This window comes from Mchenga conophoros, linkage group LG15 (assembly GCF_057382185.1).
Source record: "Mchenga conophoros isolate Kocher_MC1m ecotype Shallow Benthic linkage group LG15, M_conophoros_male_GT1.1, whole genome shotgun sequence".
Taxonomy (NCBI): domain Eukaryota; kingdom Metazoa; phylum Chordata; class Actinopteri; order Cichliformes; family Cichlidae; genus Mchenga; species Mchenga conophoros.
The window spans coordinates 14,370,149-14,397,239 of record NC_140540.1 but is presented as its reverse complement, the minus strand read 5'-3'; the positions used below and the strand labels follow the sequence as shown (position 1 = coordinate 14,397,239).

At 41.8% G+C, this 27,091-nt stretch overlaps 2 protein-coding genes across 5 annotated transcripts; both read left to right on the top strand.

Moving 5' to 3' along the window:
- Window positions 1–429: 429 nt before the first annotated feature.
- On the top strand, window positions 430–7,736 carry nek2 (NIMA-related kinase 2). 4 transcript variants are annotated; one of them, XM_085246921.1, is made up of 10 exons: window positions 1,516–1,570; window positions 1,652–1,677; window positions 3,967–4,184; window positions 4,279–4,519; window positions 4,679–4,761; window positions 4,862–4,988; window positions 5,749–5,983; window positions 6,668–6,722; window positions 6,848–6,924; window positions 7,182–7,736. In XM_085246921.1, the coding sequence occupies exons 1-10, from the start codon at window positions 1,528–1,530 to the stop codon at window positions 7,388–7,390; spliced, it is 1,314 nt and encodes a 437-aa protein (XP_085103047.1). In that variant the 5' UTR covers window positions 1,516–1,527; the 3' UTR covers window positions 7,391–7,736. The 4 variants fall into 4 exon arrangements, with proteins under 4 accessions (XP_085103046.1, XP_085103047.1, XP_085103045.1 ...); XM_085246920.1 differs by lacking the exons at window positions 1,516–1,570; window positions 1,652–1,677 and adding an exon at window positions 430–802; XM_085246919.1 differs by having other exon boundaries at window positions 1,516–1,677.
- Window positions 7,737–9,179: 1,443 nt separating this feature from the next.
- slc30a1a (solute carrier family 30 member 1a) lies at window positions 9,180–15,859 on the top strand. Its single transcript, XM_085246918.1, has 2 exons — window positions 9,180–10,130; window positions 12,260–15,859. Exons 1-2 carry the CDS (start codon window positions 9,557–9,559, stop codon window positions 13,150–13,152), a joined length of 1,467 nt encoding a protein of 488 aa, XP_085103044.1. The 5' UTR covers window positions 9,180–9,556; the 3' UTR covers window positions 13,153–15,859.
- Window positions 15,860–27,091: the final 11,232 nt, after the last annotated feature.

Below are 27,091 nucleotides of genomic sequence, written 5' to 3'. Positions count from 1 at the left end.
TCAAAACCGGCAGTGCTGCTGAGGTGTCATTCATATGTCGGGCCACACGTTACTAAAACCGCATTCTTCTTTTCAATATACACAAAAAAAAAATTGTGCATACTATCTCCTTCCACTTCAGAGAGAAATACATTTCAAAATCAATGGCAAATCCCAGTTCCGTCTTTTGTATAAAAAAAAAAAAAATACAACCATCGTAAAATTCAATTTTCCTGAATAAATGAATTTCCTGACCCCGTTTACCTTCACGCTGCGCAGATGCCGGCTCCCAAACCCGCGGTTGCGCTCACCCGGACCATGCGATTCTGGCGCCACCTCGTGGAGCACAACTCCTGTGCGTCGTCTACCCGCTCAACTCTCGCGGTACTCCGGCGCTTAGCAACCTCACAAGTTGCGTCTCTGCGCTGACCAATCGGCTGCCAATTAGCTGCGCGAGCAAGGCCAATCACAATCAAGGATTTCGGCACCAATTTAAACAGAGAGTAATCACTTCCTGTTTTGGTAGTTAACACACGAGTACACGATAGAGGAAAGAAATATAAGGAAATGACCATTTAAACATATACATAGACATAAAAGGCGGTTTAGGATTAAACTGAGAGCCTGTGTTGAAGGACACTACTTCCGGTTTATATTTACGTTGCCGTTAGCTGACGGTGACGCCAGTCCGGTAAGTTTTGAACGTTAGAATCGGTTACAAATCAGCATGCCGTCCCGGGTGGAGGACTACGAGGTGCTGCACACTATAGGCTCCGGTTCATATGGAAGGTGCCAGAAAATAAAGAGAAAAGCTGACAGAAAGGTGAGTAAAACACACTTCCCGCATACCTGTGGGTTAAACTCACCTGCTGTCCGTGAGTCCGCGAGGCAATATTGTCGCAGTCATGTTTTTTTTCCTCCCCCCACCTCAATAAACTTTATTTCAAACCGCTAACAAGTAGCTACCTGCCTGTAGCGTTACAGAAATTTTGAAAATGTAAGCTGTTAGCTTATAATGTGGACCTTAAAAATGAGCAGCGTTAGATTAAAAAGGTCAGTTATTAATGACTTAATATTTTATGTTAATTTTTATATTGATATTAGATATTTATGTTTTACTATTTTATTTTACTGACTTCATCTTTTTTTTTTTTTTTAAACGTTTGTTGTTGTTGGTAACTTAATTATTCCAATGAAGGAAATTCCTTTCTTTGGGTCAAGGGTTACTTTGAAAATACATCAGCTCTCAATGAGGAGATAAACATGTTGGATATTTACACTCATATAGACTGGGTAATGCATTAGCAATAAAATGATGCCAGATCCCTTGACAAAAGTGAAAATTATTAAATGATTTACCTTTGGAGGGCTTAATTTAAAGACCCTGAAACTCAAAGTAAAAAATAATGTGTAGATTTTGCCAAAATGTACCCAGTAGTTTGAATGGCAGGAGGAACCCAGGATTTCATCCCAATACCTAATGGCAGTCCCTTCATGGATATACCTCCACAGACCCTTACTCACCCAGCACCACACTGGTCATGCTGAATGATGTTACAGACAGCACAAGTTCTCCAAGGCTTCTCAGACAGTGAGCACAGGGCCCAGATCAATATCCCACAAGAGTATACTGGTGCCGAAATCCTTGATTGTGATTGGCCTTGCTATATAGTCACCCCCCCAGAGGCCCTTTTTAAGGTCTGTATTGTGTAAATTCTTGTATTTACCTAATACTCTTCCTGCTGTGCTGTAATCAGTTATTATTTACGTTTGTGTCTGACAGTAAAGCCTGTTTTTCTGGTTTTATAGCCATTGGCAACAGTGACGTGTTTAAATGCCGTCCCTATTTTAAGGAGCATTTCATAACTCAATTCATAACATAATACATTTGATTGTACATTAAGACATTGTATGCAGTTTATCCTTCTCTGCCTCCTGACATCTGACCCACATTAAACTCATGGACTGAACATACACACACCCACAATTAGGGATGGGTACCGGTGTCCGGTGCCATGATGGCACCGGTTCTGACATAAACGGTAGTAACCAGACCGAAAAGCAGCGCACATTTCGGTGCTTTATTTCGGTGCTTTTTTTCCTGAGCTGTGATACACTTCTAGCCAATCATTTTACGTTTCCCAGGATAGTAGGCGGGGCCAGGTACGTACGTTCAGTTAGAGCAGAGCTACAGATTAAAAATGCCCAAGGCGAAGCGGTCAAAAGTCTGGCTGTACTTCACAGCAAAATATGCAAACTCAGCAGCAACAAGTGCTTTAAGCTGATACTGTGATACTGTCAAAGGAGGTAACACCTCGAATCCGATGAAACACCTGGCGACGCATAGCGTTTTTTTTAAAAGCCGAGAAATGCGCCGTATTTGATAGCTTGCTGCAAGACCTCACACTGTGCACGTTGGGTGGGTTGCCAGTTATCGGACCCGGAGCAACATCCCCCAAAAACACGAAGAGGAGAGTCCTGGCCCCTAGCCCTGCCAGTGTAGCAGAAATGATGAGGATGATGATGGCAGCAGCAGCCGTTCTTCTCTGCGTGAGTCGCTTAATGTTGTTCGAGTGTAATTTACGTTGAGTAGGCTAACCACGTTATTACATTAATGCATGTAAGGTGAACTAGCAAACATCATCATAGCTACATGCGGCTGTCCTCTTGTTTGATGGCAGATACTCCCTTCACCCTGGACAAAAAGGCTAAAATGACCAAAGAAAAAGTGGGAAACAGCTGAACATGAGAGGTTTTTGGACAAAGTTTGTGTTTTTTTTTTTTTTCCATTGTTTAAGCACTGCTTCCAGCCAAGAGTGATACCATATATGCCCCATAGCTGCAGAAAAGGCTAACATTGCTATCTTTTTACAAAAAACAAACAAACAGCTGAACATGAGAGGTTTTTGGACAAAGTTTGTGTTCTCCATTCTTTAAGCACCGGTTCGAGCACCGTTTAAGCACCGGCACCGTTTCAAAAGTACCGATTTGGCACCGGTATCGGATAAAACCTAAACGATACCCATCCCTACCCACAATGGACAACTGTACCCTCAAACACACAATAATAACATGGACTGAACCACCACTCACAACCACTAGCACTTTATATAGCCTCTCTAGAAACTATCTACACCCTCACTTATCTTAACTGCACTACTGTATAGCTCTGTGTAAATAATCATTCTGTACATTCGATAATCTTTAATCCTACAACTGTTTACAACTTGCATAGTTCCCATTTCTGTATAGCTGTATATCTCAGATTTCTGTAAAGTTATTTATTTCATATTCTGTATAGTTTTTCATATTTATATCCTGTTCATAGCCTGTACATAGCTTGTACTCACTACAGCCTGTACATACTTATAGTTATACAATATTCACAACATACTTCATACCGTGTACATTATAACATACCATAATAGACCCATTTCTGTAATATACTCACATCTATATTATTGCTAATATATATTGTAATATATCTATATCACTAAAGCACTTCTGGATGGATGCAAACTGCATTTCGTTGCCCTGTGCATGTGCAATGACAATAAAGTTGAATTCTATTCTATTCTTCTAGGGCAGGAGTTGGGAACTCAAGCCTCAAGGGCTGGTGTTCTGCAGGTTTTAGATATCACCCTGGATCAACACACCTGAATCAAATGATTAGTTCATTACCAGGCCTCTGGAGAACTTGGAGACATGTTGATGAGGTCATTTAGCCATTTGAATCAGCTGTGTTGGATCAAGGACACATCTAAAACCTGCAGGACACCAGCCCTTGAGGCCTAGCGTTCCCCCACCCGTGTTCTAGAATAAAGACAAGTTGCCCGAGTTAGCTTTACTTTTCCATAGCTTCCACTTGTCTTCTTACGACACTGGCCTTTATGGAAGGACATTCTCTGATCTCTGATTCAGATAACCACGGTTCTTTGACTTTTATCTCTGTAATTCTGGTTAATTCAAAGCTGGTTTGTATCGTAGATCCTGGTGTGGAAGGAGCTGGATTATGGCACCATGGCAGAGGGTGAGAAGCAGATGCTGGTGTCAGAGGTGAACCTGCTGAGGGAGCTCAAACACCCAAATATAGTGAGGTACTACGACCGCATCATAGACCGGACAAACACCACTCTGTACATTGTCATGGAGTACTGCGAAGGCGGCGACCTGTCCAGTCTCATCAGCCGCTGCATCAAGGAGAGGTGGGGTTGAATGCTAAATGATACTGACTGTTGCATGCTGGTGAATCCTTTCCCTTCATCGGTGTATGCATGTGTTTTTTTTTTACCTTGACAGGCGCTATTTGGAGGAGCAGTTCATCCTGCGAGTCATGGCCCAGCTCACGTTGGCCCTGAAGGAGTGTCACAGGCGGAGTGACGGCAGGGCCACAGTCCTTCATCGGGACCTGAAACCAGCCAACATCTTCCTCGACATCAAGCAGAATGTCAAACTGGGCGACTTTGGCCTGGCGAGGATCCTGAACCATGACACCAGCTTTGCAAAGACGTTTGTCGGGACGCCGTACTACATGTCTCCAGTGAGTGGCTTCATGCTGCTGGAGTTTGAAGTGTTTAATCTGAGCTTACAACTTTCCTTGCCTGAACTTTTGATTTTATTCTTGTTTGTTAATCTTTGTTTTACTTCATGATTAAAAAAAAATGGGGACAAATATAATCTCTTTTTTTTTTTCTGTCAGGAACAAATAAACCGGATGTCATACAACGAGAAGTCTGATATTTGGTCTCTGGGATGTCTGCTCTACGAACTCTGTGCCTTATCGTAAGTTTTCCAGCTGTTCCACTTTAGCTGATTTCCCCACTGCAAACTGTTAGGCAGCAGATCTTGCAGTTTTTCCTGCATTTTTCTTTTTCCTCTCCAGGCCTCCTTTTACTGCTTACAACCAAAAAGAGCTGGCAGAAAAGATCAGAGAGGGCAAATTCAGAAGGATCCCGTACCGGTACTCTGAGGAGCTGAACACTCTGCTCGGCAAAATGCTCAACTTAAAGGTTGGAATTGAATTTATTTTTAAAATTTACATGATATGGTGCCTGAGCTATCTGATTATTTTAGATGGTATAAAAGATGGACCATGTGTCCACATCTGGAAGAGGGGAAGTCTGTGCAGAAATACTTCAAACCTTGCATTCTTTCTAACAGCCTGCAGGGGGCAACTGCTCTAGTTTTAGTGCCTTCCATGGCAAACTGGCCCTCAGTAACTACTTTCCCATGACTTTATGGACTCAAGTGCTAGTTTTAGGTCACTGAATAAAACGTGAAGTTAATTTTGTAAATTCTAGTTAAATGAGCACTCTAAGCACTTTTTACCACCACCCACATTCACCCATTCTCACACACATTCATACGGTGCCTTTAGGTGCTTTTTCTAACTTTCTCACGCTTGCTCACTCTTCGGTAGATCCTGAACTGGGCCAATTTGTTGTTCAGTATCTTGTCCAAGGACACTTGACATGTGGATTGGGATGTCATGGTGGCTACATCCATCTTTTATGCGGTCTAAGGTTTTGCACCGACGTGATGCTGGCGTCTGATCTGGAATGGGTTCGGGGCATTTCCACCCTTAAAGTGCCAACAGATATTACCCTAGCCTCTGCTAGCAGCATTACATAATAACTGGACCTCAAACTTGTGGAAATGGGAACTAGTTCTCAAAATGAAACCACTGGCAGTGGCAGCGACACTAGCACCACATTGGCAGGAACAAAAAAGGCTATTTATGTTTCATTTATGGGCCCCTTCTCTTGGCAGGACTATTTGAGACCTTCTGTAGAATCTATTCTCCAGAGCAGCCTGCTGAGCGAGGCGGTTGCTGAGGAGCAGAGGAAGGCACAGTCGCGACTCCAAAGGAGATCAGCTGATTCTGATGTTCCTCTCCACAAACCGGCAGAGACGGCGCACGCCTCGGCCACGGAGATCAGACTGAAGGAGCAGGCGCTGCGGGACCGAGAACAAGCACTGAAAGAACGTGAGGAGCAGCTGGAGAGTAAGACCTTTTTAAGCCCTGCTTTGAGCCGCACATACCTCAAGCATATGTCTGTCAGTGTTGCTGTAGTCTGGCCTAGATTTTGGGAGAAATTAGAAAAACTGTGTATTGTATTTTTAGTAGAGAAATATTTGATTTACATCAGTTTGAAGAGGCTACTTCTAACAGGAACATCCTCTTCTGCAAAGAGGACTCATCAGTATTATCTCATGTTTATGGACTTGTTTTCACATTGGCAGCAATAAGTAAAGTTGAGTAATACCATAGAAAGTACTAGGTACATCTTGCTAAGAGGGTGGAAGTGTAGTTGAAGAAACCTGTGTGGATGGAACAGGTTTGTTCATGTTGCTTGGGGTGTCGCAACCAAACGATGACCTACTTCTACACCTACAGCTCCTAGCTGTGTGTGTGTGTGTGTGTGTGTGTGTGTGTGTGTGTGTCCAGAAATATGTGGAAATAAGAGATTGTTAGTCACACACAGCTATGATAAAATAAAATGCCTCCTCTTTTCATTCTAAGATTTTACATGTGCAGACATAATGAAACCTTTTAAATATTACCTGATTTTTTTAAGACCCTCTGAGGGATGTCCTGGTGTTTAGACTTGAAAGAGGGTGTACTTTCTTGAAAAGTGAGGGATAAATTCCCAAACTGAAACTGTCCATTTTTGTCTTTTAATTACAGGAAGAGAGCAGGAGCTGTGTGTTCGTGAACGACTTGCAAATGAGAAGCTCGTGCGGTAAAAAAAAACTTTTAAGATAGAAATGATTTAAGCAATTCATTTTTTTTCATTCTAACCATTCTTTGGCAGTCTTTCCAGCTGATTTTATTTTTTTTCCCTTTATTTTGAATCAACCGCTTCAGAGCGGAGAGTTTGCTGAAGAATTACAGCCGCCTACAGCACCACAGGCACACGACACCGATCTATGACAAAGACATAGGTATGGGAATCCAGCAAAGACTTCTGAACTTACTGAACCAAGACCAGAGCTGAGCAGTTTACTTTTAACGTGTGTTTTAACGCATGTGTCGACAATGTGAATGACTTTGGATCAAATGTATTTTATTTTTTTTTATACAACAATAAAGAAATTATTTTTAAAAAGTTGCAGTTCTAAAAGCTCACACGACACACCTCAGAATCACAGCTGTTGAGATTGTGATTTGTTAACAAGTTTACGTGACTGTTTTGGTCTAGATGCGGAGAACCTCTCTCCGGGTAAGAAGAAGGTCCACTTTGCTGGCGAGAGCAAAGAGAACCAGCGGCCCGATGCTCTGCAGAGCGCGCCGTCCCAGGAGCTGGTGCTGCTGAAGAGGCTGCAGGCAGCGGCCCAGCGGAGCCAAGCTCTGAGTGAAATGGAGAAGATGTGCCAGCTCAAGAGCAGGCAAATCCTCGGCCTGCGCTGATCGCACAGGTGTGACCATGAAAGCTTCTGAAGGCCTGGAGTCATAACAACTGGATGAAAATGTTCATGTGTAGCTGTGGAAGTGCAGTGAATGTGTGTGTGTTACTGTCTTATTTTTATGTAGCCTGATGAGTGAGTGTGTTATCTTGGGCAGCTAATGCGATTATCAATGTACTGTGTATAGTTTTTTGCTGTATTTATGGCTGTAGACCTTCTTTAGAGACATCTCTAGAAGAAGGGAGACTATGTGGAATGACATGATCCTGTGATGTCAATAAACAAAGTGATTATATTCATTACTACATTAAAGTAGGCATGATGTGATGATAAATACTTGTTCTATACCATTTGGGTTTTTTTGTTTTTTTTGTTTTTTTTTTATATAGCAGTTGAAATGATGTAATAATTTTAGTATCTGCCAAACAGATATGCTGTATTATAGAAGGAAAGAGGATGTGGTCTGAGAGGTGTTCTGGTGGCAGTGGAGCTGAATCCTTCAGTTAGAGAAGATGTTCTGCTGCCTGTACAGTAAGTGGTGTAGAGGGTCTAGATCACAGGTGTTGAACTCTAGGCCTCGAGGGCCGGTGTCCTGTAGGTGTTAGATATGTCCTTAATCCAACACAGCTGATTTAAGTGGCCAAATTACTTCCTTAACATGTCTCGAAGTTCCCCAGAGGCCTGGTAATGAATTAATCATTTGATTCAGGTGTGATGACCCAGGGTGAGAAACCTGCAGGACACCAGCTCTTGAGGCCTGGAGTTCCCCACCCCTGCTCTAATATGTGTATACTTGATATATCAACAAGCAAACATGACTGATAAATGAGGAATTCTTACTCCACTCAGTTTGTGGGGAAATGTGTGCTTCTCTTGTTTGTTGCCTAGAGACATTACAGCTGTCTATGTTACTTTAACAGGGATAAATCTTTGCCCGGCCACAAAAAAAGAATCTGCCCTGGGGTCTATCACAGGGCTGTTATGCAATATGCTATATTTCATATGTATACAGACTGTAGTGGGTCTAAGTTGGGCCAAAACTAGTTTCTCCTGTGGTTTTTCACACTAGCGTAGCAATAGATGTATATGAAAAAGAGAAGTTACAGGCTGGGCTGATCATTTTCATAGTAATGGAATTGTTTTTATATAACACTAGCTCCCACAAGGGGTCATCACTTTTCAATGAAAAGATATTAAAATGCAATTTGCAAACAAGCCTTTGCTTTGAGTAAGTAGCAGATTAGATGTAATTTATTGTTACATCTGTCTTTATTTCCATTGAAGCTGGTAGCTTACTGGCTTGATTACTGAGTTTTTTTGTGTTTGCTTGTTTGGTTGGTTTTTTCTTGGAGGGGGGGGGGGGCAACTTGTATTTAACTTAATGTAAAATTAAATCATTTTACAGCGTAAGTATACGGACATTTGGAAAATAAAATATAAAATAAAGGAAGCAATTATAGTGTGTAGTTGGAACATCAGTAAATTTATTTAGGGATTTTTCCGTGATTAAAAGCTGAGTAAAGACCACTGATTGTATAAAAAAGTGTTTTTACTGATAAGGGCTCAGTTTCTGTGATTCTTCGCAGTCACCTGGTTTCAGCTGAAACGCCAAGATTTACGAATCAGTTACGGACCTCATCGCGATATTACAATTGCCATTAGCGTGCGTAGCAACCACCGTTGTTTGGCTTCTTTGCGCCGCCTACTTGCAAGAGTTGCAGAACGTGACCAATTACGTTCCTCCCTGTAGCTCGTCGACCAACGGAAATCGTAGTAGGCGTGTCCCGCTATGTGCCGTGTTCCGTGTGGAAAGTTTACCGGCTCGGGTGCAAAGTTTCAGCCGTCTGCAAAGCGGAGCTCGTCGGCAAAACGAGCGAGGAAGGTGCTGGTATTTATACGGTTGCTGAATCATTTTTTAATCGCCAATTGATTCGGTGTGTGTTTGTCCTCAGATATAGCCGAGTGTTGCTGCCGTCGCCGAATAAGAGTGTTTTACGCGGATGATATTACCAGCGATCGTATTGTCTCAGGGAGCCAAGCTAGCTTAACGTAGCCCGGAGTTAAACGGGAAAGCCAACCAGCGGATGTCGTGGGGATTTCTTGGGCTTTCTCAAACCTGCTGATTTCTTCAACGCTAACTTAAACTTGAATCGACTGTGAGGAAGGAAAAATGGCTTGCGAACCCAATCGTGCCCGGCTGCTGTGCATGCTATCATTGACTTTTGGGTTTTTCATCGTGGAAGTGGTGGTCAGTCGGATGACCTCGTCCCTGTCAATGCTGTCGGACTCCTTCCATATGCTGTCGGATGTCATCGCACTCGTCGTGGCTCTAGTGGCGGTTCGGTTCGCGGAAAAAACCCAGGCGACCAACAAGAACACCTTCGGCTGGATCCGAGCGGAGGTGATGGGGGCTCTGGTCAATGCCGTCTTTCTCACGGCGCTGTGCTTCACCATCGTCCTGGAGGCGGTCGAGCGTTTCACCGAGCCCCACGAGATCGAGTCTCCAGTGGTGGTGGCCGGGGTCGGTGCCGCGGGGCTTCTGGTTAACCTGCTGGGGCTCTGCTTGTTCCACGGCCACGCGGGCGGAGGCCACGGACACTCTCACGGAGGGCACTCTCATGGGAGTAAGAATAAGCGGGGCAAAACGAGCAAGAACTCGAAGGCTGGAAACGGGTCTTCGGGAGAGGAGACCAACAACTTGGTGGGAAATCACAACAGCCCAGGCGATGGGAGACCAAGAAATGGTGAGCAATGAGTTGTTGGTGCTTTAGTTTTGAAATGGACAGTCCACCCTCACTATCTCACCATTAATCTGGATACATGTGCCAGTCTTTATCTTCACTGTTAGCACTCCAGATTGTGTAACAGTGCATCAGCCTGCCCTGAGAACTGCCCAAGTGACTAATCCGTATTGGGGTTTTTCTTGACATATGTGTTTGGCGTCTCATATTTGTTGGGTTATTCTATCCTTGGAAACATGGTCTCCGTGTTGGTGACATTCCTGGGTAAAGCCTCAGGTTTCACTCTGGCTTCTAAATAATGATAACGAGAAGTTTCTGACTGACACAGCTGAGTCAAACTGAACTCGATTTTAAGTTTTTACCTGAATTTCCACACTGACTGTAGCTTGGGCCGGTATTTAAAACTTATAGTGGGATCCTTGTAAAGTCTCCTGACCCCCTGAAGAGCTTAGTGCAGGGCTGCCCAATCCCAGTCCTCAAGAGCTACTATCCTGCAGCTTTTAGATGCATCCCTACTCCAACACAGCTGAATCAAATGGTTTGATTACCTCTTCAGCATGCCATCATGTTTGGCAAAGGCCTGATAACAAGCCATTCATTTGATTTGGGTGTGTGGGAACAAGGATGCATCTAAAAGCTGCAGGACGGTAGCTCTCGAGGACCGGGATTGGGCACCCCTGGCTTAGTGAGTTACCTTATCTGCTAAATAATTAGTAACTAAAGCTTAAAAATAAATGCAGTGAAGTAGGTGCCCCCCCTTTACACTCACCTGGCTGTCAGCTATCACTATCAGCAAGGAATCAGAAGCAAAACAAACTCATCTGCATACAGGCAGCTTTTATTTTAGCTTCTTCTTAATTTAATTGTGCTTCTACAAGGTATTGAGTGGAAGAAAAACCGGTCAAAGGCCAAAGTGGGGCAGCAGCTGGACAATCAGCTTGTCCACCATACATTTTTGTTACATTAAACGCTTCTTACCAGACAAGTTGATTGTACTGATAACCTCATGTTGGTGTCTGCATGTCAGTTAAAAAGTTTCACAGCAGCACTGGAGAGCTTCCGTGGCCCTTTCTGCTGGTCAGTCTAACTGAAGGGTTAAACATACAGAAACTCATTTATTCTTCCCCCCGCACTGTTAGACCCTGCCAGTTTCAATAAATGGGGGTTATATCCCCCGCCCCTCCATGCACTGATTGCTGTTACTGGGCCATACATCAGTGTAGCTGTGGAGTCGACAGCCCCAGACACACCATTAGCCACTGATGAATAGACCAGCTTGGTCCCTGGGATGGAAGCGAGCCATCGTTGCTCAGGTGCCGTTGCCCCAGCTTAGAGTGTGTTGCCTGCCATTACTAACTGAATTTGCCTAATGTGAATTACTGAGCAGCATTTTGCTGCGTTTAGGTTTTTTTCTTTGGTCATCTGGCATGTTGTTTTCCTGAGTGTGGCCTTGGGCAGTTATATAGCACAGATTCAGTCACAAGATGAAGTCTTCAGCAGTGAAATCTGCAACATTGTATGTAGTTTCACATGAACTTTTCCCCTTTCGCTCTTAATAATGGCATTGTATTTAACAGCTGGCTGCCATTTGATGGCATCCAGAGTTTTTACCAGGAGAAAAACAAAACCGAGTAGGGTTCACTGGGAGTTTTTGACGGTGTTGGAAAGTGGGGTTTAATTTTATTCAAAACTGAATACATGTTTTCTTATCACATGACCAAAAACAACAGGACAATGCACAGAATTCTGTTGTCAGGTGACATGATTCCCCCCCCCCCATCTTAACTATATGATTAACAATCGTTCAGTGTGCATAGTCCCCATGCTCAGAATGGGCCCGTGGGGTGGGGTGGGGGGTACAGTCAGTCTAGACAAAGGGACTGTGTTACCTTAGTCCTTGCAATTTCTTACAATTTGATAACCTAAACTGTGTTATTATGGTTTAGTATATTAAATACTAACAAACCTGTTAGCCCCAGATAAAATCTTCTTTCAGGGTGTGTGGGAAACACATGCTTCTTTATGTAGGATAAACCCTGGTCTATATAATTTGTGTGAAACCTGTGTGTCAAAGTCCATTTGATTATTTAACTGTTCCAAACTAATCTCTGTTTTCCCTTTTTAATCTTTAGAAATCAGCTGTAAAGGCAGCACAGAGGTGCAGATGAATGGAAACACCCACTATGAGGAGATGGATCCCGACCACGACTCGTCGTCGCAGCTCAACATGCGCGGGGTCTTCCTGCATGTGCTGGGCGACGCCCTGGGCTCCGTCATCGTAGTGGTCAACGCTGTAATATTCACCTTTGTGTGGCAGCCCTGCATCAAAGGTGAGAAGTGCGTGAATCCGTGCGTCAACAGCCACTCCGCTGACCATTACCATGACAACAACACCGTTGTCGATCTGCACGTGGGTCCAACTGTGCCGACCATGAAGTTCGCCGGCCCCTGCTGGGTTCTTTACCTTGATCCCACGCTGTGCATCATCATGGTGAGCATCCTGCTGTACACTACCTACCCTCTCCTCAAAGAGTCGGCCCTCATCCTGCTGCAGACCGTGCCCAAGCAGATCAACATGCACCGGCTCAACGAGCGTCTGCTGAGCCTGGACGGCGTCCTGGCCATCCACGAGCTGCACATCTGGCAGCTGGCCGGAAGCCGCATCATCGCCACGGCGCACATCAAATGCCACGACCCCACATCTTACATGGAGGTGGCCAAACGCATCAAGGACTTCTTCCACAACGAGGGCATCCACGCCACCACCATCCAGCCCGAGTTTGTCACGTTCAGCTCAGAGTCTCGAGACTCCCTGTGCGAGCTCTCCTGTCGGACTCAGTGCGCTCCCAAGCTATGCTGTGGCGCTGCGGACAAACAGAACACTGGCTCTGACAAGAAGGCTGCAGTCGCTTCAAACCTGGAGGTGATCAGTGAGACTTCAGAGGCGGCGGGGGTCGTAGTTCAGGTGTGCCCTGGGTCTGAGGCTGAGGTCAGGATTGCCAGAGAAGTGGAGTCATCTCTGTGAGATGAAGGGTGTGGAGAAGAGCAGAGGAGAAGCAAGAAAACCTCCACTTTGAGCAAAAACATCATCATCATTTGCAGGAAGCTGTACTATTTGTGGCTTAATCATTTCCCCCGATAGGTCCTTTTATTTTCGATTATTGCCCATCTACACGCCTGAACCCCTTTCACTCCCTCCCATGTTCATACATTGAGCATTAGTTCAACCCCCCCAAGCCTCTCCTCCGCCACTCAGTCCCTCCCTTGTTGTCTGTGGCTCTGGCAGTATGGGGGTATGGTTGCGATGCATGTTGGGTTGCACTGACCTCATCTCGCTAGGACTGGATCAAGGCCTGCATGAGCGTCATTAGCACCGTGTTGTGATGTCTCATCTCGTCTCATGGTGTTTCTGTGCCAAAGCTTCTCAGTGGACCGAAGGGATCAGAGGGACATTCCCTCCTCCAAATGGACACACAGCACACACATCACTAGGTTATTTATTTAGCCTATGGACCTGCTGGAAAAGAGTCTACCTTCCTGTTTTTTTGTGTAGGCTTCAAGCAGACCTATTTTCTTTACCCTCTGGCCTCCAGATGGAATAGTATTGTATTGCATAATAATTTATGTACCTAAGTTATTAGAAATGATCTATTCTCTGTAGATGCTGTTTGTAATGTTTAGTTTGGATGATAAACATTTATTTTTTCTCTTTTCTCTCTTCTTGAAATCTTTTGACAGACCATCTATGCTGAATTCAGTTTTTTTTCCAGGTGTGATGTTTTTATAATGATTTTGTTTCTCAGACGTTTTCGTCTGGCCTTGACTCGGATTTAATTGCAGTCGTTAGCTGGATACAAAAGCCGTACCAACACCTCTCTCACCTTGCCTTTTAATTAAAGAAAACTGTTGCAATATGGCACTAAGCATAGTCGACTCGGTGTAACAGGACTTCTCGCAGTGGCACAGTCACCTAATTAATTAAATAAACGTTTATTCTTAAATTTCGATGCCTCGCAAGCCAGAGAGTTGCAAAGAAACGAGCACTGTTCGCCATTTAGTGAAACCTCCGTCTGAATTTGTACCGGAAAGCTTTCTGTTGGCCTGTTGGGTTTTAAAAACCCTCATGAATGTGTTCGGCACCTTGTCACAATCCATGCTGAGGGAGGTTTTTTTTTTTTTTTTTATTTTTTAATTTTAAATATCTATATATCCAGGACCTTCTGTGTTGTCTGCATGACCAAACTGAGACCTGGTGTTCGACTTTTTAACAGCTCCACTAAGAGCTCTAGTTGCTGCTTACCAGCGTCTGCTGGTATCCTACTATATTACTCATGACAGTGTGTGGGGGAATGACTCATCATATAGCTCTGTGTGTCCTCTGCTGTGGACAGCTGAGCCGAGCTGGTTGTTTTCTGAACTGAAGTCCATACAGTGGCCTTTGAATTTGTTTCGACTTTTCCCCTCATCAGCACAGATACCGTGTGAAGTTGACCTGTTGATGAGTTTTGGATTTCCACTCTTTGATTTATTTTGCATTATAGAAATGTGTTCTGGGATATGTATTTTTTTCCATTTGTAATGTTTGGTCACTTTTACTCTTTTATGACTTGAGCTCTATGTGCAAATCGAAAACAAGTGTGTGTGCGTGCGTGTGGTGTGTTTTTTTTTTGTTTTTGTTTTTTTGTTTTTTTTTAATTTTAGTTATGATGAATCAGCTGATGTGTTTTTGAACTGTATGGTGGCATGCAAAAGTTTGTCCACTGCTGGTCAACATGACTTCCTGTGACTAGTTAATAAACAATTACCTTATTTCCAAAAGGCAAATAATGGTTAATGGACTTATTTTTAAAGTGTGTAAATAATAGGTTTACCCTCTGCATGGTCACTTTTTTCTGTTGGTTGACTGTGAGGGTCTTGGAAAACTGTCAGAAGTCTGCACTTCATCTTCAGATCTTTTTGTCCAGTGTTTGCCGGTATTTAAATCAATCCACTCTTCTTTTCACCAGTGATTGCAGGACTGGCTGCAGCACAGCATGGTCAAAGCCATCCCCATGCTTAACAGTTGAACAAGTATTCTTCTAATGAAAGTCCTTATCCATTTTTTTCCCCCAAGCATACCTTTGCTTATTTGGCCTGATGAGTTTCGTCTGCTGACTCTCCAATGAGTCATATTTGCACGTTTCACGGCGCAGGAGGTCGGTGCACAACGTCTCCAGCCTCTGATAAATCTTCCCAAAGGTCAAAGTTTTCCTTGTCTTTCGCACCTGAGCTGCATTTCCAGTATACCTTAAATTCTTTGCAGACTTCAGGATCAACTATCTGAAAATGCTTTGCTCTCTCCTCCTGAGTGGGCACCACTTGTTTTAATCTCCAGACTGCTATGGAGCGCCTTAGAGGAGCAATATCAGAGTGTATAAAGCTTTAAAATATGAAACTCACAACTTTTCCCAGTTATCGCGAATAAGCCATAGACCTAAAAGCAAATTAAGGTCTGAGACTTTAGTAAAAATTATTTGTGAGATCAAATCTTGCGTAAAATGTTAAAAATCTATAATTTTCTGCCTTCTGGAGATCAATCCATCCTCTGTTTGCTTAGCTGTTCACAGTAACCTAAACTATTTTGCAAATTATCCACACTTCTGCATGCCACTGTATTGACATATATACCTAAAGTACCTGTCTAGTGTGTTATTGTGAAATTAAAGCAAAACATGTTCGTTAAAGCTGAAGAACCCAAGTTAGTCTCATTCTTACTTTCTCCAGCTTTTCAAATGTACATTTTTACATAGAGCACCACTTTTTAAAAAGTTAGTAAATTACAGAAGGTGGAAGGTGGTAATGGCAAAAGCCAGAGCACCTTTCAGCTTTTCCCTGCTGCAGAGAAGGACCAAAGGAGTGCCCAGGGGTGCCTTTGCTGCCCTAGATAATCCTACCTCAGTCAGGAAATTGTCCAGTAACCCTGGATCAGCTCCAAGTTAACTTAACATGTCAATCAAACAAACACAAACGGAAAACAAGCACGAAGTGAAGCAAACCTGCGAAAGAAGACTGAAATGACCACAGAAAAAGACTTGTGAGAACTTTCAAATGCACAAAACACCCACAAAGAAGCACAAGGTGAAACAAGTGGTGCATGTGGGTTTGCTGCTGAGGTTAAGGGGAAAAAAAAGGTGAAAAGCTGTCACTCAAAAAGAATCTGTGAGGATATAGAAAAGAGTTTTAAGCAACAATTACGAATTTTCTAAACTTGTGCTTTGAAATCTAAATCTTTCTGTGTCACAGCCATCAGTTAAAGTCAAATTAACACAGAAAGAGACATTTACAAGCCCGCTGTGTGTAAAGACCCGTGCACGTTCATGTAGCTTGTAAGGCCAAGCGGATATTTGTGGCTTATGTCCTCTATCCAGCTCCAGAAACCTCAACTACCTAAACAGTGATAACGGTTAGCCGTAAATCTCTCTGAGTGACTTGTGCAGTTACATAAGTCCATAATTGCAGTGTTTCACAACTCTTCTCCACGGTTCGCAGCAGGGAATCCTGGCCTCCGTCTGCAACTGGGTTTCTATGGAAGTGTGGAGAGGCTGCTGACTGAATATGTGGCTGCCGCTGGCCCGAGAGGCCTTATGTAAGAGACCCAGGGGCATTCCAAGGGCAACAAGCATGAGGCTCTCACTGGATCCTTTCATATGGACAGAAAGGGGCTCGTGCTGTGGTTGTCTCTCATTATGTACTCTTGGGTTTAAGTCAGGTGTTCTCCTGCAGCCCCCTGAATACAACAATCCTCTACTCTGTGGCTTGTGTGTGTTTCCATCTCATCCGTATCACTGAGATAAGCAACGGAAATCTGTGAAAAACACAGAGGCTCATTTAACAGCAGTTTAAAGCTGTTGTGTTGTGATGTTTTTTTCTTAAGGCTGCTTAAGAATATAAGAACATCTGGATTTAAAGAAATATTCTGTTTACTACTTTGGTTCTGTGATGCAAAAATCCTTTTACTAAAAGAAAGGTTTGTCTCAAAATATTATCACCTAACACTAGAAAGCAAAGTGCAAAGTATATATATCAGCCACCCACAGAGGTCACTGACACAAAGTCACTGCAATCAGCTGATGAAGCAATTGATTTTTCTTTACAGACAATAGCAACACGTGCTATATGATATTCATTTGTGTAATGGTGCAGAGTACTAAGATGTCAGAGTAAATTATGGAATAATTTAGGGAAGGTTATTACTATGTGTGTAGTAATATCAGTATATACACTGGAATAGCAGCTAACAATGTAACATAGAGCTTAAATCCAGCACAAGCAGTTAATGTTGTGACTCTATGGAAGCTCATTTCAGCCACGGAGAAATATATTTCTCGCCTGAGTTATTATCTCAAATAAAAACTAAGCATCTTTCTGCTAATTTCCATTTAAATTGTGACACCATATAAGGACAATAAGTTTACAACAAAAAACAATACAGTCATAGTTTCTCAAAAACAGTAATTATAAGGGTCAGAAATGAAAAACAAAATCTCAGGATCTAAAGATGTAAAAGAAGCATTTCTGCATTTTTAAATGCACTTATTTCAATAATGAAGGCTGGTTGTTATTAACCCACATAGCAGTTGGTTAATTTAGCTTAGCATAACGGCAGGAAACTAGGGAAGAAAACAAGCAGCCTGGCTCTATCCAGTGACTGGTTATTGCTACATAAATGTCCTGTCCTTTTTTTTTTTAATCAAAATGAAAGGAGCTATTATTTAAGGCTTGAGGCTTAAGTATAACTTAAGTATAGCTTAGGCCTGCAGCTACCAAATTATTTTGGTGACTAAAGTGTTAAAGGTTTAAATGTTAACCTCGAGGCTTCTTCACTAGTAAATCTTACTATTCTAGGTCCGTTAGCCGTGGTTCACTACAAAACAAAACAATGTAGTGATTAGAAGCCAGTGGGCAAATAAATCGGGCAAATAAATTCATGTTAGGAAACATTTTTAACTTTAAAACTATTGCTGCACATACAGCTGAGCTGATAAATGACCCTGCTCAGTCAGCCGTATCAGTAAAACCAGTGACAGGTGAGTTGAATAACATCAGGTTACAGCAGCACCTGTTCAAGGCTGGATGTCTATTAGCCAGCAAGTCATCAGTCAGGTCCTGCAGTTGATGCTTTGTAAGCAGAAGAATGGGAAAGCGACTTCGACAGGAGGCCAAAACCACAGAGACTCCACCTGTTGTCCAAGCTCAGGTCAGAAACGATTCCCCTCCGGGCCTGCTGATGTTTTGAGCCTCTTTGGGGTGTTTTTAAACTGAAACCCGAACAGCAGCAATGCATTATTTTGGTTCAAGTCATTCAGCAGACTGATACAACAGACTGCCAGAGTAACAGCACACTTGTGGCATGGGTTCCTTTCAGATATTATGAACTGAAACCTGGATTTTTGGTGAAAAAAGCAGAACTTTGATTACTGAGGGAGTCTGTTTTGAGTAAATGTGACAGATCAGGGTGGTTTTGGGTGTGTTGCTAGGCTGTAAATATGAGAGGATGACTTAAAAAGAAATTGATTTACAGTTCTGTGATAAAGAAAATCTCTGCAGGAGTATGTGCAGCCTGGTGAGAAAAAAAACTACATACCATGATTCAGCAGCTTGTACAGCCACCTTTAGCATAAATAACTTGAAATAATTTTTCTGCCTCTCATATTGTTGTAGATGAATTTTACTTCACTCTTTGAATGTGAATTATGTGCAAATTATACAATATGTGCATTATATTGTATCTATGCTTATTAGGTTTGAAAATGCACACATGATATATGACTTATGAACTGCAGACCAAATCTACCAGTGGGTTCAGATAATGTAAACTAAACTGAACCCGAGACCATTTCCCAGCTGTGCTTGTGCATAGCACAAGTTTATGCCCTTATTTGAATTGCTGATTTTGACATTTCTATCTATACAATGTTAAAAAAAAAACGAAAGCAAAGAAAGGAAAGCAATGCAGTGCATACCGAACAAACCAGTTCATCAGTGCCCACGCTTCCGGGGATTCATCAGAGTGAGTCAGAGACCTCCCAGGTAGAAAATGAACATGACATGAGATCCAAACCTATTGCTCAGGCAGTGAAAGCAAGGGAATCACTTAGAAATCTCCCTGGATTTCACCACTAGAATGTCCTCTCTCACGCTTCTCTCTTTAATCACATGGCAGGCCTGTAGCCACAAAGGGCCTGTCCATCTTAGAGAGATTAACAGTGCAGGAATGTTACTCAGATGATGATCCTGAGACGAAGAAAACCCCAAACTGATCTTTGTGAGTAAAATGGAACCACCACAATGGTCCAATTTCCCATTAAAAGGTAAAAAGAAATTGAATAAATATTATATAAATTGGAATATACTGTTAAAAGACAACAAATAACATCTACAATGTAACCATTTACACGCCTGTGGCCTCAAAGTAAGGCACCACAATCTAACTGTGGCTGTGTGCTGTCAGGTTACCGCCTGCAGCCAGCAAATCTGTGCTCTAGAAAATATCTGTCCTCAGTCAACATGCACCGAAGAGACACGAGAGGCATATTCTGCCCCTTCAGGGCAACTCTCAAATGAGTGGAAAATGACTCTAATGAAGAAGAAAGAAAAAAAAAACAACTTCTGTCGGCAACAAGCCTCTCAGAGTGGTCCAGGAACAAGTGTGGGGTGTAAACAGGGCATAAAAGGAGTTTTCAACACACAAAGATCACACAAGTTTAATGAAATCAGCTGATATGTTGCTGACAAACAACTGTGAGGAATAAGCTGAAGAACTGCTGGATCTTGACGCCACAGACGCAAAGCCAAAAATTACAAAGAGGAGATACACAAGGGTGATGAAGGGTTTAACACCCCTTGAATTAAACAGAATTTTTGTTGATTACATCTGAAATTACGATGTAATCATATTTACCTACACATATTTACTGATCAAAGTTAAAATAGCTTTCAGCTTTTTAAAATCATTTCTTCTTTTCTTGTTTCCTCTCCTTAGAGAAGTGCTAAGTCATTCATCAAAAGAGGCATTTGTGTAAAAGAGGTAACATTTTCCTTGTCAACCTAAAGTGGAACTTGCACTTCATTTAAACCTCACGAAAGACACTTTCACAAATAACAAAGTAAGACAAAGTGCAGATTTTTAGTGGCATTTAAAAACAAATCTTCCCCGTTTTAAAAAAGTTGAAGCAAAAGTAGAATAAAACACATAATGAGACCATAATGACAGCTAACTACTAAAAGAAGGAATCCCTCTATGTGTGTCTTTTCCCAGTGACATCAGAAGTTAAGCATGGACTCTGACATTAATATAAAGGTGAGAAACAGGGACAAAGCACTCAGTTGTATAACATCATAAACAGGTCTGCACCACAGCAGGAGTGCATGCCTGCAGTGCAGTGCACAGGTTGAAAGTAATGTCACAACTACAGGGAGGAGACAAGGAAGTTATAATGACGAAATTGAAACAGTATCCTCATGTCTGAAAATAGGACATATGAAATACAGCTGTTGCAGCTGTGTGTTAACAGCAGTGATATAGTTTTAAAATCATGTGACTGTATTAGTCTGCAGGAAGAATCTAACAAGAGGAGTGCTTTGATTTTCTTCTTTTTGGTCAAGCAGCAAATTCAAAGGTCAAAAATCAATTTCTCGTGGAAGTTATCTCCAGTTTATCGTGCTGACACGTAGACTGAAAAGTTTTATCAGCGCTGCTGAAATGCTGATGTTGTGGAGATGTGGACAACAGAAAAAAGGTCAAGACATGCTGTTTCATCAAAGCACAGATGCATTTATACTTTTTTACTGTGTTTTTATTCTATCGATTTTGGATTGTGTACCCAGTTTCAGATCTTGTGAAACAATTGAAAAACTGAAAGTGGAGAAAGTAGCAAATTGAATCTTGGATTGTTCTCACAGCTGTTGAAGAAAGATGTAGGGAAAACACTCGGTTAATGTTTCACTGACGCTCGCACTGTACGGCCTCACTGGCCAGCCTCTCAGACTTTGATCGCAGAGTTGATCGGGTTCAACCCAGCGTTAAATAATTCCTCACTGATAAACAGCATGATAGGAAGAGAAGAGAGCAAACACTCACTCTCCCCGTCCTCTATCATGCAATCTGCATAAAGGGAAGATTCCTCTTTTAATGTCTTATGCTCATAGACTCATGTAACGGCTGCTCAGCATTTCAGCATGCGGACACTGCAACAGCTTATCATCTCTATAAGATCTGAGGACACAGGACAGTTAAATATTAGCTACTTTTATTTGAGTTAAAATCATAATCCCATCATTTTAATGCAAAATCCTGTTATCCTACTACTGCACTAAGTTGACCTGATTGAAGTTACAGTCGTGTTTTAATAAAGGTGGTTCTCTGTTTCTATATTTGTGTTAGTTTTATTACCATCTCTTTTTACTAAACTGTTGTCAGCCTCATGAACCGTCACCTATTATGCAGCTTTATTCAGCTAGGCTTTAAGTGTGAAGTTCCCAAGGACCAGAAAATCTCAAAAACTGAGCAAGAATGGATAGATTAAATGTAATCGTGTCCCAGTTTGATTTTGTAAAAAGAATTAATAGACTATACACACTATTAACAACAGCAAAATCCAAACTTTAATACGGTTACATGGATTTTTTTTTAACCTAAACTAATTTAATTTGATTGAAAGTCAACTCCTTTATATTGTATTGAATATATCATAAAGTCAGTGACATAAAAGACAATAAAATGTTATTAATAGGCTATTTCCATTTATAAACGGCATATAAACTGAACATGGAAAGTCATTCTCAGCCAGCAATCTAGTCAAGATCAGCTGATCTCAGTGTCCGCCCACATCAGCTGACTGCTCAGCACTCTTCTACATGTGTTGTTGGCAAATCTCATATGGGCTGTGCTGTTTAAATTGCTTCAGCTTGACTCTGCAAGCTGCTTTGTAACCCCCCCCCTCCACTCCGGCACTTCCTTTTTATGTGAGTTAATCAGTCACGTCAGAGAAACCTGACCTATTCAGTGGGGAGGCCCCAAGCTATGACTGCAGAAGCAATGACCAGCTAGTTTCCCCAGCTTGCCTGTCACTGATCAATAAAGTTGTTTTGAATCATGTAACTGTTTGGTGATAATTAAATCAGGCTAGAACATTTACTCCTCTGCATTTTGTCGCACGTCACGATGAAGCTGCAAACAGACTTTTGCTGTTACGCAATCTTAGCCGCGCTTCCTTTTCTCCTGACGTTCTCCGCCTCCAGCTCACAGATTTGTGATGATTCACAAACATTATCTTTGGAAACAAACACACAGGTATGAGCTGCTGTTGGACACTGCGTACCTCCCTCCTCCCCCGACTGACACACGCGCAAGCTATCATCACCGTGTGTGAGAACCAGCAAGCTCACGACTGGAAGGACTATCCCTGACTGAAGAGGCTTTAATATGCTCCCCTCCTACACACACACACACACACACACACACACACACACACACACACACACAGATTCAGTGAATTCCACATTTTGCTATATTTCAAACCCAGTTTAAAATTGACTTTGCTCAATATTCGACAGCAACACAGAAAAACAATCAAAGATGAGACCTGGTACATGGATAAAAACCTCTCCATGTACCAGCGCTCCGGCATATTATAGTCTTGTACATCTCATTTATTCTTGAAGGACATTAAGTCTTTTAAATTATTTATGATGAAAGGCATTCTGGAGGGAAAACGACTGCAGTGTCCTCCATTTGGAGAAGTTACTGCAGATCTGGACTTGAACACTTTTATGGTAAGGATAAATTAAAAGCTGAACTACCAATGACAACAGAGTACACCCTTTTACCCTCGAATTTGTATTGAAGGGTTGTTCTCTTTGTTGGTATTTTCATGTATGCTGGGTTAGCTGTGAGCAATGATAACCAATTATTGTTAAATTATTCAATCATTTAATCAGTAATAACCAAATTTATTGGATTTGGTTACACAGAAGAAGATTAGAACCAACCACAGTCTAGCTCAGTGTGGCTGGGGTCAGACCCAGTGGTCTCTATGAGTAACATCAGAACAGTCACCTCAAGGTGCTTTATATTGTGAGATAAAGAGCCTACAATATTAGAAAAAAAATCCCACCAATCAGCCGACCTCCTTTAAGCAAGCACTTGGTGACAGGGGGAAGGAAAATCTCCCATTTTAACAGGAAGAACCCTCTATCAGATGGAGGGGCAGCCGTCTGCTGTGACTGATTGGACGTGACATACTCCACCAGTCTGACTTCTAAAGGTACCTGACAGCCAATGGGGAGTTAGCCAAAAGGTGCCGAGGACCTTTGGTTGGGCTGAAGGTTTAGAACAAGTTTTTCTATCAGGAAATCTGGGAGTAGTCTAGTCAGAGTCTGAATCTGATCCCAACAGATCCCTGAGGAGGCCTAAAAACTGAAGTTCACCAGCGCTCTCCATCCAGCCTGAGGGAGCTTGTTTCTTTTTGACTGCACAATAAAGACACCAAAGTCAGTTCACTGAACATTGATGCTAAAGACATTATTTCCAACAAACCTGCAGTGTATCTTTGACTGCTTAGAAAATAACCATCAGTACTTTCAGACTAGAAACAGTATTTATTCAAAGCACCAGGTACAAGTTCTTTGTGTTTTTCAGTGCTAAGCTGGAATTAGCTGGTATTATTCGTTGATCAGAGTTATAGTGAATTGCAGTAGTTATAGTAACAGAAATGTTCCCTCTCATTTTCCACATTTTGTGCAACAATGTTCGCTCAGTTGTGAAAGTAAATAAACCACAACAGAGGAAAGTGACAAAGGGTAAAAGCTATATAATAATAATTTAATTTATGGATGTTATTGTCAATCAAATGTAGATACATTTATTGTGCACTATTGCTTTTCTGAAAACAAATGCTTTCCCCTAGACTTTGAATATAGACTAAATCAATTAGCCAGTAATTTGCCAACACCCAGGCTTAAGAGAGATCATTCTGCACAGAAGGTGAACTCCAGTTTTCATGGAGGATTTTATTCTTTCGTTTCATTACATTTCTACCCATCTGCCATTGCAATATGGCCGTGACAGCCAGCAAATCACGCCTCAGGGTGGCCATGCCAAGCTGACTAGCCGACTGTAAGCTGGCAGGCCGATCTCAGTGCAGACCGGTGAACAGGGAACGCTGGGATTTGTTTTACATAACATGTTTTTGTAAAGTAATTCATCACTAGTCTTGCTCGTGTTTTTTCGGACATGTTGTTGACAGAGCTGTTTTGAGAGCTAGATGTAGATGGTTAAAGGTGTCGCTTTCAGCACACCCACACCTCTGCGGTTCCCCTCAGCTGTAACCAAATGTTTTGACACTTTGTTTTTCAGCCCACTTTAGTGCTTTTCACGCACAGCTTTTTTTTTTTTAACGTCACAGATTCAAACAGCAGTTTGACAGTCTACAAGTCCCTGGTGCGCAAAAAAAGGATAATGGAGCCAGATGTTTCTCTAAAGAGATGATGAGGAAAAGAAAAATGAGGAAAGAAACATGATTATTTTGATTGAATTTGGATGGAAAAGTGATGTGTGATGTATAGGTGTCTAGTGTATGTTTTACCATGTTAAACTTTGTACTGTCTTGTCTTGTCTTATATTTTGCTAAGAAAATGGGAACGATTTATTGAAACACGCAAACATGCACCCAAAATTCAAGTAATTAAGGTACAAAACAGAAAGAGCTTGAAATGAAAGTCAAAATTTGATATTACCTCCTTCAACACAATCAGTCTTGTCTTTTTTTCAGCAGTCTTCAGGAATAATTCTCTTCTTTGGATGTCGGCTGCCTTTTGTTCCATTTTTGTCAAGATGATCTGACTCTGCTCTGAGGAGGCCGATCCATGACTGATTCCCATTTTTTTTTTCCTTGTCCAGGTTTCTTATTTTTTTAATTTATTTATTTTGAGACACTGCACATAATGTGGAGATCCCAAATATCTGTCCAAAAGCTCACTGAGAATCACCTTGTTGTACAAAAATATAGTTTTATGCCTGTAAAACTTGACACTTTTCATAGATTCTAAGAAATGGTAACAAATGATGCGACACAGAGATGCTTAGTAACAAAGTGCATAACGATAATATTTAATATTCGTTCTTTTGCTAAGCAATCAATCATGTATAGACACCACAGTGGTTCATCCCTTAAGTTAGATGCCTTTTTTAAAACCGTTTTTTAGGCAGAAGACTTTTGCACAATGGTGTTAAAGAGCTGTACAGTTAAAGTTAAGAAATGTTTCATGAAGGTTACCATAAATGCAAAGGACTGGTGTTATACCATCAGTTCAAGTAATCCCCTAAACGTGTAATTTTGCACTGGAATATGAATAAAAAAATATTTCATTAAATACTTGTGTGATGTATCTTGTACCTGTAAACGGTTTAATTATTATTATTTTTGCTTGATTTTAAAGTTTCTTTATGGCTTCTTTTCCACCTCCTCTGACTGCGATGATCTATGAGAGCATTCACGTCGCAGCACAGATTCACTGACCTTAGTACACACTCCACAATCCACACACCCCACAGAGGCTTTTCTAGTAAAATGGGCCGCTGGACAAAGGCCAATGAAAATGGGGATGTCAGCATTTTGGAGTTTTTTTTTCCCTAAGTCTCCGCTCTCATGTGATCTGCCCTGCATTTCCTTCCCCATTGTCACAGCAGAGGGCAGTTTGGGACATTGCTGTCAGGCCAATTTCACTTCCAGGCAGAAGTCTGATAACATGTCCTTTCTTCCAGTGCTGTAGGGTTACAAAATAATCAAAAGTTTGCGTCATACAATGAAGAAGGTGGATTGAATAAAAGAAACAATGAAATGCCATGATAGCAGGACCAAGGCCCTCTGATAAGTGGATTTTTCTGCATCGCAGTTCTTCATTACTTTTCTTGCCTTTGGTTTACAGAAACCCTTACCAAGTCCTCCATTCATTTAAAAATCTTTTCACAGTGAAGAACCTGCTTTTAAAATTTGCAACAAAAATATGCCTCAAAATATCAAAAAAGGGAACAACAGATGCTGCCATCCTGATGATGTCTTCTTTAATGAGATGCCTTGTTTACTTTAAGTGAGTGTCGCGAAATCAATCAATGCCGAGCAGTGAAACAAACCACGGAGGCCCCAGAAAAGTGCAATCAAACGATGAGTTTATTAACACACAGGAGAAAACATCAGCATATGTCTTCTGACAAAAATACATGTTGTGAACACTTTAAAAGCAGTGAGGTATCTGCCCCTCCAAGGCAAAAATAGGTTAAAGACGTTAGTTACAGTAAATGGTACACCTTAGATGGCTATAAACAGACATAGAACTTCTCATTTCTATAACACCTTCCAAACAAGGTAATAACTTCAAGCCTTCAAGGTGTCTGAGGGCTGGTTATTGACTCCGGTCATCTGTTACCAAGTAGACTAAAATGCAGTTAGAAGCTAAATGAGTTAAGGCCTCAGGCCTGGCATATTTCTAGATTATATGTGTATTGTAAGCATGTATTGCAGTTATCTTTCTATGCTCTAGTCTTTAACACAATAGATTGTGAAGACTCGCGCTTCACAAAGCTTAAGACCCTCTGTAGACTTAAGCAACAACTAAAGGTTATCCACTAAACCTTTGCTGAAGTTAGAGTTTGGGGGCATTTTCACACCAGTAAATAAAGGTCAGGGCTCAAGGTCAGATTATGAGACCAGAGTTTAGATTGTCACTTGGGAGATAATACAAGACTGTGGCGAGATCAAACCGTTTTGGGAAATCACAAGCTGGATATTTATCACGGAACAGAGAAAATATCTGAAAAAAAAGACAAAAAGTCAGTGTCAGAGGAACGGACCTCTGACGTCAGTGCCAGTATTTTGTGCTCGGCTCATCATGTGACTCTTACTCAGTTTACTTCAGTGTGGAGCGCA

Bases quoted from the DNA above. Each gene is read 5' to 3' on its own strand.
- nek2 (XM_085246919.1), top strand. From the start codon at position 1,528: ATGATGTTACAGACAGCACAAGTTCTCCAAGGCTTCTCAGACAGTGAG. The intron at 4,520-4,678 runs GTGAGTGGCTTC...TTTTTCTGTCAG, and splicing joins CGCCGTACTACATGTCTCCA to GAACAAATAAACCGGATGTC. The intron at 4,989-5,748 runs GTTGGAATTGAA...TTCTCTTGGCAG, and splicing joins GCAAAATGCTCAACTTAAAG to GACTATTTGAGACCTTCTGT.
- slc30a1a (XM_085246918.1), top strand. From the start codon at position 9,557: ATGGCTTGCGAACCCAATCGTGCCCGGCTGCTGTGCATGCTATCATTG. The intron at 10,131-12,259 runs GTGAGCAATGAG...TTTAATCTTTAG, and splicing joins CGATGGGAGACCAAGAAATG to AAATCAGCTGTAAAGGCAGC.